General features: G+C 48.9%; 1 protein-coding gene across 10 annotated transcripts in view; it reads left to right on the top strand.

Moving 5' to 3' along the window:
* Positions 1–17,264, top strand: part of STYXL1 (serine/threonine/tyrosine interacting like 1) — a 55,579-nt gene that overhangs the window by 680 nt on the left and 37,635 nt on the right. For 2 of the 10 annotated variants that reach the window (XM_064375682.1, XM_064375680.1), the window contains exon 2: positions 16,519–16,612. The exons of 3 other annotated variants lie outside the window; for them this stretch is intronic. Coding sequence is in view for 1 of the 7 variants with exons in the window: in XM_064375678.1 (XP_064231748.1) it covers positions 574–581 (8 nt within the window). In the remaining 6 variants the exon portion in view is untranslated. 5 more of the 10 variants (XM_064375686.1, XM_064375679.1, XM_064375681.1 and 2 more) reach the window with 4 other exon arrangements.

Genomic DNA, 17,264 nt, shown 5'->3' with positions numbered 1-17,264 from the left:
GTGGGGCCTCGCGAGAGTGACAGGACTTCCGGTTGCGTTCACCTCCCTGATCTCGTGAGATCACGGCTACTTCCGGGAGTCGGAAAGGAAGGCCCCGGGACGCGCTTGGCCGCTCAGGTGTTTTGCTGAGGCTTAGCGTGGCAGTCTGTGTGGCCGGTGGGGGACCTGCGGTCGCAGTGGGAGGGACAGTTCGCACCCGAGAGGTGGAAGAGAACGGGCTTTAGGCTGGAAGCGACTTAGAGGAGCCATTTTTCCAGGTGGGGCCCCAGGCAGAGGCTCGGAGCCGGGAGTTGGAGTGCGTCTCAGACTCGAGCCCCAGACCTCAGCCAAACCCATCCCTCCTGCCCCTAGAGGCCAGAGAGGGCTCTGAGCTCCGAAAAGGCAGGTCCAGGGGAGGCTGAGAGTCCTTGGGCGGGGTGGGAGGAAGGGGCCGTGTTCTCAGATCTGGGCCGTCGCCCTCCAAGTTGCAGAGACCCTTGCGTTCAGGTTTACAAAGTTTTATAGCGACGCCACTGCTGATAATGGCGACCTCCAGCCCTGCGAGCTTTAGAGGACCGCTACTCTGTGTTCCGGATGAGCAAGTAGGTTGTAGGGACAACAATTTCCGTGGTCATACAGTTCCTACCTTCTCTCGCCTGCCCAGCAGTGCTCTGAACGCGGTCCCACTGTTTCTGCTGTGCAAATAAAGACCCTGTGGGTGAGGCCTAGTGGATATGCTCAGAGTTAATGCAGACAGAAAGTCGAGTAGAATTCCCTGCTCACAAGGAGTTTGTCATTTAAATCTATGAATTTATTTTTGAGACGGAGTCTCGCTCTGTAGCCCAGGTTGGATTACAATGGCACGATATTGGCTCACTGCAACCTCCTCCTCCCAGGCTCAAGCGATTCTCCTGCCTCAGCCTCCTGAATAGCCGGGACTACAGGCGTGCGCCACCACACCCGGCTAATTTTTTATGTTTTTAGTAGAAATGGGGTTACACCATGTTGATCAGGCTGGTCTTGAACTCCTGACCTCAAGTGATCGCCTGCCTGTGTCTCCCAAAGTGCTGGAATTACAGGCGTGAGCCATTGCGCTCAGCCTAAATCTCTAAATTATGAGCTTCATTCTGTCCCCCCGTGCTATTTTCTGGGCATACAGAAATGTCTCAGACACAGTCCTTACCTTGAAAAAGTTTCACAGTCAAGTGGAGCCAATCGATGTGCCACAGGTTGCCACCCTGATAGAGGCATGTATGAACCCAGCTGGGACCAATGACTAAGGTAGCCTGGGGCCAGTGGTTGGGAAAAAGAGGAGTGACAATAACAGCAGAAGTGCTAAAGGTATCGATACAAGAGTTCACGGCGACTGCTGTACTCTTTCCTCTCTTCCACGTCTTTTTTTTTTTTTTTTTTTGAGACGAAGTTTCGCTCTTGTTACCCAGGCTGGAGTGCAATGGCGTGATCTCGGCTCACCGCAACCTCCGCCTCCTGGGTTCAGGCAATTCTCCTGCCTCAGCCTCCCGAGTAGCTGGGATTACAGGCACGCACCACCATGCCCAGCTAATTTTTTGTATTTTTAGTAGAGACGGGGTTTCACCATGCTGACCAGGATGGTCTCGATCTCCTGACCTCGTGATCCACCTGCCTCGGCCTCCCAAAGAGCTGGGATTACAGGCGTGAGCCACCGTGCCCGGCCTCTTCCACGTCTTTATTGAACTGCTAAGATATGCCAGCCTGGCTGGGGGCAGTGGCTGACCCCTGTAATCCCAGCATTTTGGGATGCCGAGGCCAAAGGATCGCTTGAGCCCAGGAGTTTGAGACCAACCTGGGCAACATAGCAAGACCCTATCTCTATATTTCATTTTTAGAAGGAAAAAAGTTTTGGCTGGGCCGAGTGGCTCACACATGTAATCCCAGCACTTTGGGAGGCCAAGGCAGGTTGATTATGAGGTCAGGAGATCGAGACCATCCTGGCCAACATGGTGAAACGCTGTCTCTACTAAAAACACAAAAAATTAGCCGGGTGTGGTGGCATTCGCCTGTAATCTCGGCTAATTGGGAGGCTGAGGCAGGAGAATTGCTTGAATTTGGGAGGTGGAGATTGCAGTGAGCCGAAATTATTGAGCCACTAGGCTGGGTGACAGAGGGAGACTCCATCTCAATATATATATATATATATATATATTTTTTTTTTTTTTTTTTTTTTTGAAAAAATTTGCCAGCCCAATTTGGGAACTGAGTATTCAACTGTGAACAGGATCTACACATTCTCTGCCTTCAAGGAGCTTGGAGTCTGGGGAGAGACAAGTAAATTGCAAGCAGCACAAATAAACAACAATAGAAGTGTGAATTGCTATAGGGACGCAGAGGAGATAGATCTAACCCAGGATTGGGCTGGGGGTAGGTGCTGTGTGAGAGAGGATCTTCCAAATCTGAGATGTGGCTGGATGTGGTGGGTCATGCCTATAATACCAGCACCTTGGGAGGCCAAGGTGGGAGGATCACTTAAGGTCAGAAGTGTGAGACCAGCCTGGGCAACATAGCAAGACCCCATCTCTATATTTTTAAAATTTAAAAACACCGCCAGGCATGGTAGCTCATGCCTGTAATCCCAGCACTTTAGGAGGCTGAGGTGGGCAGATCACTTGAAGCTGGGAGTTCGAGACCAGACTGGCCAATATGGTGAAACCCCATCTCTACTAAAAATACAAAAATTAGCCCAGCGTGGTGGTGCCCACCTGTAGTCCTAACTACTCTGGAGTCTGAGGTAGGAGAATCGCTTGAACCCAGGGGGTGAAGGTTGCTGTGAGCCAATATCATGCCATTGCACTCAAGCCTGAGTGATAAGCAAAACTCCATCTCAAAAAAAAAAAGGTGTGCGTGCGCGCGCGCACACACACACACAGAGCAGATAGGCTGAGACATGCTGGAAAAGTAGGTGTTTCTCAGTGGAACATTCAACTCCAGAGGAGGGAGAGATCCCTTGCCTGGGAATTGGAATTCTCAAAGGAGGGACACTAGGGCCTGGGCATTTAATAATGGGAAATGTTTAGACAGGAAAGGAGGAAAAAAAGCCAAATAACCTGGCGGGGGGTAAAAAGCACAGGCCAGTATTCAGGGAGCAGGGTATAGGTCATTTATTTTGCAGTAGGGATGTTAGGACAGGCAGTGTCCTTTATCTTATCACTGACTGTGTCCTCTGGTAATTATTTACCCCTCTGTCTTGTCGTTAGAACTGAGCACCTTGGAGCCAGGTACTAAGCCTTTCGTCTCTGTCTTTTTTGTCCAACTTGCAACTAGGCTGAGAGTGGGCCTCAGTGAATTTGGGGAGAGTTAAATGGTCTTAGGTACAGCTGGAAACAGCAGGTTGGGAAAAAACTAGATCATGCTGGTCCTGTGAATGTTAGCTGAGAAGTTTGTATTTCATTTCTTGGGAAGGCTTTTTTTTTTTAGATAGGAGTCTCACTCTGTTGCCCAAGCTGGAATACGGTGGTATGATCTCAGCTCACTGCAGCCTCCTTCTCTAGGCTCATGCAATTCTCCTGCTTCAGCCTCCTGAGTAGGTGGTATTACAGGTGTGTACCACCATGCCGAGCTCATTTTTGTATTTTTAGTAGAGGCAGGGATTCGTCATGTTTACCAGGCTGGTCTCGAACTCCTGACCTCAAGTGGTCTGCCGGAGTCAGCCTCCCAAAGTGCCGAGATTACAGGCATGAGCCGCCATGCCTGGCCAATCGAAGACTTTTATGACACCTCCAGAACTGTGTTTGCGGAATATTAGACAGACCTTGTATGCTAAGGATTCCCAGGGAAGAAAAAAAAGGAGGGCAGGGAGATTGTTTAGGAATCTGTTTTATGAGGTGACAAAGGTCTGAATTATGGTGGTGGCCATAGAAATGGAGAGGGTAGGACCAGTGTGGGAGAGGTCTCATGGGAAGAATGGGTTAGTCTGTGCTCATCTGGGTTTGAGGAATGAATGAAAGGAATGTGAGAAATACATACTGAAAGAGGGAAGTCGGGTTATGCCAAAGGAGAGCTGGCTGGAGGAAAAATAAAGAGCTCCATTTTAGAATTGGGAGTGATGCTGAGTTAGCCCTATAGAACTATCAGTGGACTGGGCTGCGCCCATGCCTGTTATCCTAGTACTTTGAGCAGTCAAGGCAGACAATCAAGCTCAGGATTTCGGGACCAGCCTGGGTAACATGGCAAAACCCTACCTCTACAAAAAGTACAAAAATTCAGCCAGGCGCGGTGGCTCACACCTGTAAACCCAACACTTTGGGAGGCAGATGGATTGCCTGAGGTCGGGAGTTCAAGACCAGCCTGGCCAATATAGTGAAACCCCATCTCTACTAAAAATGTGAGAAATCAGCTGGGTGTGGTAGCAGGTGCCTGTAATCCCAGCTACCTAGGAGGCTGAGGCAGGAGAATCACTTAAACCCAGGAGGTGGAGGTTGCAATGAGCCTAGATCACACTATTGCACTTCAGCCTGGACAACAAGAGCGAAACTGTCTCCAAAAAAAAAAAAAAAAAAAAAAGTACAAAAATTCTCTGGGCATAGTGGTGTGTGTGTGTCTGTAGTCCCAACTTCCCAAGAGGCTGATGTAGAACGATCGCTTGAGCTCAAGCCATTAGGGAGATCAAGGCTGCAGTGAGCCATGACTGTGCCACTGCATTCTGGCACAGGTGACAGAGCAAGACCTTGTCTCATTTAAGGAAAAAAGAAAAGGAAATGGGGGATTGAAACAGAGAGGCCAGGGCGGAAGTCACCTCTATCGAGGGGTAGAGTTGAGACCATGAGCAATCAACTGGAGTCACAGATTCTCAGACTCACTCCCACACCTGGAACTCGGTTTCCTTCACATCCCTCCCAAGTCAGCATCTCCACAGAAGAGGAACTCACCACCTCCTAAGCCTTCTACTTGGGCCATCCCAAACAACTTGACTGCTAGGGAAGCCTCCCATTTGGCCCGTGCAGTGTGGCTCACGCCTGGAATCCCAGCACTCTGGGAGGGCAAAGTGGGAGGATCGCCTAAGCCCAGGAGTTCGAGACCAGCCTAGGAAACACAGGGAGACCCTCTCTCTACAAATCATAAAAATTAGCCAGGCATGTGCCTGGGGTCCCAGTTAGGAAGCTGAGGCAGGAGGATTGAGCCTGGGAGGTCAAGGCTGCAGTGAGCTGTGTTTGCACCACTGCACTCCAGTCTGGGTGACAGAATGAGACCCTATCTTAAAGGAAAAAGCCTCACATTCAGCTCCTACCTGCCTCTGAGGATATACCAAGATAATTAACGATAGTCTTAATGGCTGCTGTATCAAGCACTGTGTGGTAGTCATTGATTTTACCTGGTGCTTTGCAAGTGAAACTTGAATTGAACAAGCAGTTTCCATAGTCAAGAAGCAGAGTTAAATCATAAAACAGCTGTCTTCTAATCTTTGCCCTTGGATTCCATCTGGTTACCAGGACAGACTTAATGCAGTAGCCACAATGTTCAGTTCACATTAATAATCAAAACTAGGACTTTAATTCAAGATAAATTCTCCTGAGGCAGGAGAATTGCTTGAACCACAGGAAGCAGTGGTTGTGGTGAGTGCACTTCAGCCTGGTACACACTTGTAGTCCCAGCTACTCAGGAGGCTGAGGTGGGAGGTTCACTTGAGCCCAGGAGTTTGAGGCTGCAGTGAGTGATGATCAATTCCCAAGGCAACATTCAATTCCCAAACATAAAGCTGGTCCTGACAGCCTTGATGTCACTTAGGGAGTAGGGGGGTTTTTCTGGGATGACAGGAGAGGCTCATATCCCACAGAACCAAACACCTCACATTCCTTCGTTCAAACCTCTCTGTTCTTCCCCATGGTTCTCTTCCAGAAGTGAGACCCTGTCTACAGAAAATAAAAACTTGGCCAGGTGCGGTGGCTCACGCTTGTAATCCCAGCATTTAGGGAGGCGAAGGTGGGCAGATGACCTGAGGTCAGGAGTTCGAGACCAGCCTGGCCAACGTGGTGAAACCACGTCTCTAAAATAAATAATAATAAAAACAAAAACTTTATGAGGTGTGGTGTCACGCACCTGTAGCCCCAGCTACCCAGGAGGCTGAGGTGGGAGGATTACTTGAGCCCAGGAGCTTGAGACTGCAGTGAGCCATGATTGTGCCACTGCACGCCAGCCTTCCAACAGAGTGAGCTGCTATTTTGGGGAAAGAAACTGAGGGTAGGAGTAAAGGAATTGCTGTTTCCTAAGCTCCCGCTATGTGTCAGGCCCAGTGCTAGGCAATTGACATCATTTAGCTTTTCCTCAAAAGCTTTCCATATAGCTTTCCATATAACTTTCCATCAAAAGCTATAGGAATGATCCTATAGCTTTTCCAGTGTGTGTTATTATCTCGGCTTACAGGTGAGGGCATTAATGCCTGATGCCTGTCACTGTGTTTAAGCCTTGGTCATCCTGGCACAGCCTGAGCTTACCACCGAGAACCAGAACAGTGGTGGGGATTGACTGTGGACTCTGATTCTTAACCTGTGCTGTTCAGCCTGAGCCAGGATCACAAAGTGAAGCTCATGGTCTGGCTTCTCCAGGATCATCAAGTGTTGTCTCTTCTCCACCAGAAGCAAATGCCCATCAATCGTGCCCACCTGGACTGTCTGGGGGTTTGGGATGGGTTGGCAGCTGAGCACTGTGTCAAGCCCTTGGTGTCCTAGAGCTCCTACGAGAAGCCTGTGGTCAGGCCCAGCCTCTGACACCTCCGCTGTCAGTCAGGGTGGAAGTTTTCTGGGTGTTGAGCAGACACAGGGAGGTAGGGAGATGAGCTGGATCTGGCTGGGTCCCTGCTTAGTCACAGGCTCTGGCAACCTCTAATGAAACATCCCTTCCCAGTTGGCCATTGTCCCCAAGTATAGACACATGCTGTCACTGGAGGGGAGCTTGCCAGCCTAACTGCTTCTGGACCACTGGGCTGACTCAGGGAGAAAGCCACATATGAACCCGGGTCATCATATGGAAGGTGAAAGACCTTCCCTCGGTGGGTGTACTGTCTGCAGGGACAAGGCCTGTGCTGGCACCCTGCTTTCTTGACAGTAAGTGGCTTTGGGCTGGGCATGGTGGCTCACACCTATAATCCCGGCATTTTGCAAGGCTGAGGTGGGCGGATCACCTGAGGTCAGGAGTTTGAGACCAGCCTGACCAACATGGTGAAACCCTGTCTCTACTAAAAATACAAAAAATTAGTTGGGCTTGGTGGTGGGCGCCTGTAATACAAGCTACTTGGGAGGCTGAGGCGGGAGAATCGCTTGAACCTGGGAGACAGAGGTTACAGTGAGCAGAGATCGCGCCACTGCACTCCAGCCCTGGCGACAGTGCTGCGAGACTATGTCTCAAAAAAAAAAAAAAAAATTGGCTGGGCATGGTGACACACACCTGTAACTGCAGCTACTCAGGAGGCTGAGGTAGGAGAATCACTTGAACCTGGGAGGTGGAGGTTTCAGCCAAGATCGTGCCACTGCATTCCAGCCTGGGCAACAGAGTAGGACTCCATCTAAAAAAAAAAAAAGTAAGTGGCTTTGCTTGTACCCCCAGAAAGCTATGTGGATTTCTCAGAGGGATCAGTTCATAGAAAGGTCTGTCTTTCACCCTCAGCAAGACAGATCCCTACAAAGTAGTCTCTGACCACCTCATCCACCTGCCTGTCCATCCCTCTGCAAGAACTATCACACTAAGCGCTCTGAGAGTCTCTCTCTCTCTCTCTCTCTCTGGTTTTTATGTTTTTGAAACAAGTTTTTGTTGTTGCCCAGGCTGGAGCACAGTGGTGCAATCACAGCTCACTGCAACTTCAGACTCCTTTGTTCAAGCGATCCTCCTGCTTAGGCCTCCCCAGTAGCTAGGACTACAGGTGCACACCACCATGCCTGGCTAATTTTTAAATTTTTTATTTTTATTTTTATTTATTGAGATGGAGTCTTACTCTCACCCAGGCTGGAGTGCAATTGTGCAATCTCGGCTCACTGCAACCTCTGCCTCCTGGGCTCAAGTGATTCTCTTGTCTCGGCCTCCTGAGTAGCTGGGATTATAGGCGTTTGCCACCATGCCAGGCTAATTTTTTGTATTTTTAGATGAGGTTTCACCATGTTGGTCAGGCTGGTCTCAAACTCCTGACCTCAGGTAATCTGCCTGCCTTGGCCTCCAAAGTGCTGGGATTACAGGTGTAAACCACTGTGCCTGACCTAAACTTTTTTTTTTTTGTAGAGACAGGCTCTCACTGTGTTGTCCAAGCTGGTCTTGAACTCCTGGACTCAGGTGATCTTCTGCCTTGGACACCCAATATGCTGGGATTACAGGTGTGAGCTACCACATTCCACCAAAGGTCTCTTAAGAAGAGCTGTGCTGTGTTTAGAGTCCCGCATGAAGGAGGATGTCTTAAACTTGCCATTTTGACTCTACTGTTTTAAATGGGTCACCATGAAAATGAGACTTGATAGAAGTAATTAATACAGGCTGGGCGAGGTAGCTCAAAGCAAAATAAAACAAAACTCCTCCCCCGCCAAAAAAAATTCACATGGAAAAGATTTGATCTTGGGAGAAATATATTTAATCAAAATTGAAGGTGAAAAAAATGGAAACTGGCTAATTGTGACATACAGAAAATCAATTAAGGAATTAAAGTGGCTTCATGGATTCACAAAGGAAAATCGTTCTGGCAAAAACTCGTCTATATTACTTTAATATTTTTATGTAAATTCACGATACATCAGAATATCCTTAAGGGCCCAAATGGTGGAGCCAAGGACATCTAAACTCTTCAGGGGCCGGGCACGGTGGCTAACACCTGTAATCCCAGCACTTTGGGAGGCCAAGGTGGGCAGATCACATGAGGTCAGGAGTTTGAGGCCAGCCTGGCCAACACAGTAAAACCCTGTCTCTAAAAATAGAAAAATCAGTCGGGTGTGGTGGCGCGTGTCTGTAATCCCAGCTACTCGGGAGGCTGAGGCAGGAGAATTACTTAAACCCAGGAGGTGGAGGTTACAGTGAGCCGAGATTGTGCCACTGCATTCCAGCCTGGGGAACAGAGTGAGACTGTCTCAAATAAATAAATAAACTCTTCAGGGTTCAGAGTAGCACCAAATGGGATGGTTACCCGTGCTAAGTCCTCAATTTACCCAAGGCTAGAGGTGCCCTAATTTCAGTTCACAGGGACGTGTCTGCTCTCAGAATCATGCCATTTGGTTCAGGGACTGCTCTCATCCTTCCAGCACTTTACCAGTGGGTGAGGGGCAGTTCCTGCCTGACCAGGTAGATTCCCCGCTTTGAGAAGAAGGATCTACAGAAGGAGATCCCTGGGGCGGGGTTTTTATCTAGAGGACCATAGACGATTCTTTGGCTAGTGAGTAAGGACATGGCAATGGGGGAAAGTCGGTAGTTTCTTGGTGGAATTGTTTCACAAATTTGGGGGCTGTTACCTCAGGAATGGCTGATTTCCCATCTACAAACTTGCACCATCCTTCTTTAGTATAATTCCCTGCTTCCCGAGCAAATCATGCCTTGTCATTTGGAGTTGGGAGGTGGTGAACAGTGTCTTGGGGAGGAGGGTCATGGCACAGGCAGCCTTCCTGGCCCCTGTGTGGGATGGCAGGGCACCACCCACACTGCCCGCTTGGCCTCCCTGTCTGCTTTTTCTTTCAGCTTCCGATGTTCCTGCTTTTTGGTGGCCCTTACAACATATAACGGCTACTTCTTTTGGTGCCTGTACTGCATCTAAAAGCTGCAAAATTTCTTCTGGATGCTTTGTCCCTTGGGCTGTTAAGAGCCCTCTTTATAGATATTCCCATGCACATGCAGGGTGGCAAATGCATATTTGGAGTCAGTGTATCTGTTGGCTCTTTTGCCCTTTGCCAGTAATAATGCTCTGGTTAAAGCTATTAATCCTGCTCTCTGGGCTGATGTTCCTATTGGCAAGCATCGGGCTTCTGTTACTGAGTCCAAAGTTAATACTGCATTCCCAGCCCACCGATTTCCTGCCTCTATGGAGCTGCTCCCATCAGTGAAGTATTCTCATCTGGGTCCTGGACGGGGCGTAAGATCCTTCTGGCTGGAGAACACTTCATCTATTGTTTCTGTGCACTCAAGGTGCGGGGCCCCTGGTTCTATGGGAAGCAGGGTGGCTGGGTTGAGGGTCTTTATGGTCTCTAGAGTTATGTGAGAATTCTCGCATAAGAGCCCTTGATCTTGGGTCCTCCTTGGATTTGACAGCCAGTGGTGTCCTCTTTGATCCATTAAGGTTAGGACTGAGTGCGGCACTGGTACAGTCCGGTGCTGCACACACGGCTCGGGAGATGAAACGGCTCGGTCAGTTTGTCTGCTTCCTTCACCAACAGGGCTATGGCAGCCAATGCCTTAAAGCAAGGGGGGCATCTTCGTGCCACTACATCTAATTATTTAGATAAATAGGCTACTGGGCAGTGCCAAGATCCTAGGACTTGAGTTAAGACCCCAGTGGCCATTCCTTTCCGTTCATGTACGTACAAGAAGAAAGGGTTGGTCATGTCTGGTAGTCCTAGAGCTGGAGCCTCAGTTTAAGGCTTGCTTAATTCATTTAAATGCCTTTTCGTGTTCAGTTCCCCAAAGGAAAGGTTCTTTTCCCCCCGTTTTGTGGCTTCATTTAAGGACTTTGCTGTAAGTGAGAAGTTTGGAGTCCAGATACAGCAGAACCCTGCTGCCCTAAAAACTGTTGTATGACACCTGCAGGCTGGGGTTGGAAGGCTGCAAACAGCCTTTCCAGGGCAAACCTAGACTTTGCTTCCCTTGGCTTATGCTAAATTCTAGGTACCCAGCACTTCTCAGGCAGACTTAGGCTTTCTTTCCTGACGCTTTATATCCTACTTTCCATAACAGGTGGAGCAGTCTTTGTGTCCCTTGGTAACAATCTCCTAGGGTTGGGGCTGCTAAGAGAAGATCATCCACGTGCTGCAATAGGACACTCTCTTTGTTGAGAGGAGCATAGGCCTTAAGATCTGTTGCCAATGCTTCCCCTGAAGATGGTGGGAGAGTTCTTAAACCCCTGCAGAAGTCTGACCCAAGTGAGTTGAAAATTGCCCCATTGGAAGGCAAATAATGGTTGGCTTATGGGTGCTAGACGGAGGCAGAAAAAGGCATCTTTTACATCTAGCACGGTAAACCAGGCTGCACTTGCCAGAATAAGAGTTATTAGAGTGTAGGGGTTTGGCTCTACTGGATGAATAGTGACTGTAGCCTCATTAATGGCTCGCAAATCCTATACTGGCCTGTGGTCATATACTCTTGGTATATGAGGTTTTTCTGTTGGCTTCTGCACTGGTAGGAGCAGAGTGTTCCAGGGGGACTGGCGTGGCACCAGAATGCCGTGGTTCTGAAGTTGTTCTGTGTGTTTACATATACCTCTGATGGCTTCATGAGGCAAGGGGTACTGACAGAGTCAGACAGGGGTGGCACCTGGTTTTAATTCTACTGCAATTGGAGCATGATTTACTGCTGACCCAGGCAGGTTAGTTTCAGCCCAGACCTCCAGCAATTCATCTATTAGCCTAGGTTTCTTCCTCTGGGGATATGGGGCAGTTTGGCGCCTGCATCATTTTAGTGTGCACTCTCCATTCCTCAGCCTGTGGCACAGTCAGGGCTAGCACCATGGCCATAGGCTTGGTGAGATCTAAAGTTATATTTCTTTCCGATCTAGGGGAGATCTGTGCCTGTAGTTTCTGAAGCAGGTTTCTCCCTAACAAAGGGACCAGGCAGTTCGGGAGGTATAAGAATTCATGCTGGACTTCCCATCCTCCAATAACACACCCTTTTGATGGGTAGAAAGGCCTTTTCTCTGCCACGCCTGTGACTCCAAATTATAGTAGCATGATTTAGTCAATGCTCCAATTGGTTGAGTTACTACTGAGTGTTCAGCACCTGTGTCTACCATGAAGTCTGTTTCTTGGCCCCCTACCTCTGTTCTGACCATAGACTCCTGGGGGCCTAAAGAAATGGAGCCAGGTCTGTTTCAGTCCTCCTAGCTCTCAGCTCCTGCCAGACTGATGAGGTCGGCATCCTGATCATGTAGGGTGCAGCGTCTTGCTTTTTGATTCTGTGTCTTTTTCTGTCTCTTATTACTGTCGCCTGCCTCCCTTTCCGGGCATTCATTCTTCTGGTGTCCTTTCCTTTTGTGTATCGCACACTGATCTTTCCCTATCTTAGGCCAATACTCAAAATCTTTTCGAATTAAACCTCTCTCTCGTCCTCGACCATGGCTGTGACCCCTCATGGCATTTGCTCCCCTTGCTGTGAGGGCCGCCACTAGCAGGTTGGCCTTTCGTTTAAGCCTCTGATCTGTTTCCCTCCTAGCTTCCCTTTTTGCCTCTTCCTCCTGGTTGATGAACACTTCGTGAGCCACTTGTATGAGCTGAGTGGCAGTCACACCTTAAACCCTTCCAATTTCTGGAGCTTTCTCCTAATATCACTCTGAGCCTGACTAACAAAGGCTGCGTTCACCATGAACTGACTTCCTGCTGCCTCTGGATCAAATGGAGTGTAGAGTCGGTATACCTCACAGAGCCTTTCGTAGAACCCACCCGGGCTTTCAGCTGCCTTCTGACGGACCTCGGAAATCTTTCCCCATATTCAGGGCCTTCTTCCCTGTGGCCTCGATTCCATTTAGAAGGGCCTCCCTAAATGCTCGCAGGCGTGTCACCCTTCTGCCTCACTGGGGTCCCACCGGGGATCTGTCATCAGGTAATGCTCCTTGGCATATTGGTGGGCATCAATTGTGCCTACTGGGGCGTTGCTCTCCAGATATTGGAGGGTTGCCTGGGTTACTCTGTGCTGCTCCTCTGTTAATGGGCAGCGTGAACAGGAGCTCCTGGCAGTCTGCCTATGTAGGGTTGTGAGTCAAGAAGATAGACTGCATTAGATCAGTAATGGCTTGGGGCTTCTCCGTGTAGGAGGGGGTGTGTTGTTTCCAGTTTGGGATGTCAGTGGTGGAGGGCTTGTGGGTAAAGAGCCTTTCCCCATCTCTGACTTGGCCCTCAGAATCCTGGTAAATTTGTGACCTAGTCTCCCAGAGGGGCATCTGCAAGGCTTGGGTGTGGCCGGGCTGGAGTCTACTAGAACTGTTTCTTCCCATTTCCTTGGTTTCTATGGGTATGTATTTCCATTCCTTGCCAAGGGGTGGCGCAACCTGCTTCTCCAGCTGCTTTTCCTTTCGCCTTGCCTCAGATTAGCCAAAGATGGTTATATTGGTACATAACGGGGTGGGCATTCTCTCTCCTCTGGACGGGCTTGTAGGACTGGTTTTTCTTGTCTTTCCTGCTTCCCCTTTCCTACTTTCTGGGTAAGGGGCAATGTGGTTTCCTTTACTGCCTTGGATTCAGCTGGAGCTACTAAAGTCTTACAGTACACTGACTGATAGGGCTGGAGCCACTTGGGGTTTAATTGTATTACATTTAGCCAGGAGTGAATGTATGGGTACTGATCAGGGTGTCCAGATTGTCCTCCGACCCCAGTCACTACCTAATACATACAGTCAACCACTTCACAATCTATTGTCCCTTCAGCTGGCCACCCGACATTGAAAGAGGGCCATTCTAGTTCACAGAGTTCTTAGCCTTTGAGGAGTTAGTTTAACCCCGTAATCTCCTCCAAATCCTTTTTTAAAGTTACTCAGCATGCACTCCAGTGGAGCTGGTTTCAACGCTGTTCCTCCCATCTCCTCCCTTGTGGCACTCTATCACCCAGCCTTTTGTTCTGGACAAGCCAATTCAGGTCCCACTACAGGAGTTTCAGGCACTGCTTAGCCAAGAGAGTGCCTTAATCCCTCCACAACAGCTGCAGTCATAGGGCAGCTCCTATCGGCCATATGTGGAATCGCCCTAGATCTGGTCAGTCCTACACTTGCCTCAGAGCGCACAGTCCACCCTAAGGGACCTGTGTCTCCCCATGTCACTTCCCACATTGGTTCCTCCTAGAACCATCTCTTTCACACACCTCCTCTTCCCAGTTTTTGCCTTTCCTTTTCTATGTTGGTGGGTATGTGAGTTTCATCCAAATTAGTGAGCTGCTCTCTCCTCCCCCAGCCCTACTGGGTTGCATTAATAATCACTGAAGCTGATCAAGTTGTGGTTAGGTGAGTTTCACTTGAATCGGGAGCCACTCTTGCTTCCCCTAGTCCTACTAGGTAGGGTTACTAGTCACTTCCTTGGAAGGTGACTGAAGCTCCAGACCTCCTTTCCTTTTCTTTAAGCCCCAAATGTCTGACTGTGGTTCCTAAAGCACGCTGATCCTAAAGTCATTCTGCAGCCTCTTCCCAGTTCCTCTGCACTGCCTAGGGAAGGCACCGGGACTTGGGAGAGCTGATCTTCTTGAGAGAAGCCTCCCGGTGGCGCCTAGGTTCTCAGGTCTCCCTCGACTCGGGGCCCTGGCCTCACAGGCAAAGCAGACAGCAAGCCCGTCATCTCCAGTCTCAGATGAGCCCCTAGACATGTTGCAGAATTTTAGAGATGGGAGAGACCATTGAGGTTGCAGAAGGAGTTTATTTTAGAGGTACACCGGCCCAGCTCAGATTCACATCCAAAATGGCTGCATACCCCACAAAGACAGAGCTTGACTTTTTATACATGAAGTATACAGTGGCACAAAAATAAATTTGCAGGTGCAGAACAAAGACAATTTATCAAGCAATGACAAGGCACATAACTCAGGCTTACATGTAACTTTTGCTATGCAGCACAGATGCATGCTATCTGTAGACCTCAAGGATTCTAGCATGGGCCTTATCTGTTGTCCTCCACTACAGCACCTAGAAGGCTGGAGTCTAGCCTGCTTAGGCATTTCTTATGCCCTTTGCTGTGTTACAGAAACTTACAGTTAACAGCTATAGAGAAAAGAATACAAGAATTTATAAACTTAAACTTGCAAGGCAAGGTGCAATTCCACAGGAAGGGGAAGGACTCAGGGAAGTTTGCTTGTATAGGAAAAATTTATATTATGTTTTATTAATTTTTCTTTTCTCTCTTCAATACCACTGTACTCCAACCTGGATGATAGCACAAGACCCTGTCTCAAAAATAAAATAAAAGGTAGCCTTCCTGCAGGAAGCTGCCGCAGAGGCCTGACCCTTCCAGAAACAATTGGGCCCAGGAGGCAGTGTTCCAAGAGCAGCTCTGCCAACTGGAACTCAACTCAAGCCTAGCTCTGTACACACCAGCGATTTTCCAGCCAGCAGTGACTGTTGGGATCCCTAACACAGAGGCGACCTGTGTTGGCCCCTGCAGTGTCTTATCCAGCTCTTAGTGGAGCCACACCAGGCTCCTTTGAACTCTCCCAGATACTGCACTTGCACCTGCCCCCAGGAGAATGTCCTTATCCTCTGTTTCACCCTCTCTCCCCTCCTCCTCTTGCCCAGCCTCCTGTCTCAGTTTAGCAGTCACATCCCTAACAACCCTTGGCCCATTCCTCCAACTAGGTGAGAACTTCGTCTTCTTAGGTACTCCTGTGACAATGGATCCTTCTTTTTTTTTTTTTTTTTTGGAGGTGGAGTTGCTCTGTCACCCAGGATGGAGTGCAGTGGTGCAATCTCAGCCAACTGCAACCTCCGCCTCCTGGGTTCAAGCAATTCTCCTGCCTCAGCCTCCCAAATAGCTGGTTTTACAGGTGCATGTGACCACGCCCACCTAATTTTTGTATTTTTAGTAGGGATTCATTTCACCATGTTGTGCAGGCTAGTCTTGAACTCTTGACCTCAGGTGATCCTCCTGTCTCGGCCTCCCAAAGTGCTGGGATTACAGGTGTGAGCCATCATGCCCAGCTGATCTTTTTTTTTTCCCCCCAAGACAGAGTCTCACTCTGTTGCCTGGGCTGGATTGCAGTGGCATGATCATGGCTTACTGCAACCTCACCTCCCAGGCTCAAGTGATTCTCCCACCTCAACCTCCTGAGTTGCTGGGGCCACAGGCATGTGCCACCCACACCTGGCTAACTTTTAAAATTTTTTTGTAGAGATGGGTCTCACTATGTTGTCCAGGCTGGTCTTGAACTCCTGGGCTTGAGCAATCCCCCCACCTTGGCCTCCTGAATAGCTGGGACTGCAGGTGTACACCACCATGCCTAGCTAGTTTGTATCACAGGGTCTTGCTATGTGGTCCAGGTTGGTCTTGAACTCCTGGGATCCAGCCTAGGCCTCCTCCTGCCTAGGCCTCCCAAAAGTGCTGAGAATACAGGTATGAGTCACTATGCATGGCCTCAAGATCTTTTATAGTGCTCTTACATCTTGCAATTCTTTCCCCAAGTGTCTGCATTTCATGCCAGACTGTAACCTCCATGAAGGCAGATTTGTTTACCATAGTTATTTCCAATGCCTGCGACATCGTAGGTGCTCAGTAATTATTTGCTAAATGAACAAATGAATTGGCAGCTGTTTTACAGCTCATGTGATATGTATATGGCTCAGATACGTTGTATTCAAGATTTTATTCTCCTCTGCCCACATTTCACTACACTTTTTTTTTTGAGATGGAATCTTGTTCTGTCGCCCAGGCTGGAATGGAGTGGCACGATCTTGGCTGTAACCTCCGCCTCCTGGATTCAAGTGATTCTCCTCCCGCAGCCTCCTGAGTAGCTGGAGTTACAGGTGCCTGCCACTGTACTTAGCTAATTTTGTATTTTTAGTAGAGACAGGGTTTTACCATGTTGGCCAGGCCGATCTCAAACTCCTGACCTCAGGTGATCTACCTACCCGCCCTGGCCTCCCAAAGTGCTGGGATTACAGGTGTGAGCCACCGCACCCAGCCGACTACACATTTTTGAAGCCTTCCTGATCACTTACATGATTATGCTCATCTTTATTTGAAGGTATATTAAGAAAGAATTGAATTCAATATATTACTTTTTTTTTTTTTTTGAGACTGAGTCTTTGTCACCCAGGCTGGAGTGCAGTGGCATGATCCTGGCTCACTACAACCTCTGCTTCCCAGGTTCAAGTGATTCTTGTGCCTCAGCCTCCCGAGTAGTTGGGATTACAGGTGTGCACCACCATGCCTGGCTAATTTATTTATTTATTTTTGAGACAGCATCTTACTCTGCCCCCCTCAGGCTGGAGTGCAATGATGTGATCTCAGCTCACTGCAGCCTCTGCCTCCCAGGTTCAAGTGATTTTCCTGCCTCAACCCCCTGAGTAGGTAGGACTATAAGCGCTCACCACCATGACTGGCTAATTTTTGTATTTTTTGTAGAGACAGGGTTTCACCATGTTGGTCAGGCTGGTCTTGAACTCCTGACCTCAG

This window comes from Aotus nancymaae, unplaced genomic scaffold (assembly GCF_030222135.1).
Source record: "Aotus nancymaae isolate 86718 unplaced genomic scaffold, 86718_ANA_hifiasm-v0.15.2.pri h1tg000012l, whole genome shotgun sequence".
NCBI lineage: Eukaryota > Metazoa > Chordata > Mammalia > Primates > Aotidae > Aotus > Aotus nancymaae.
The sequence above is the reverse complement of the archived record's forward strand: the minus strand, read 5'-3'. Positions and strand labels throughout refer to the sequence as shown.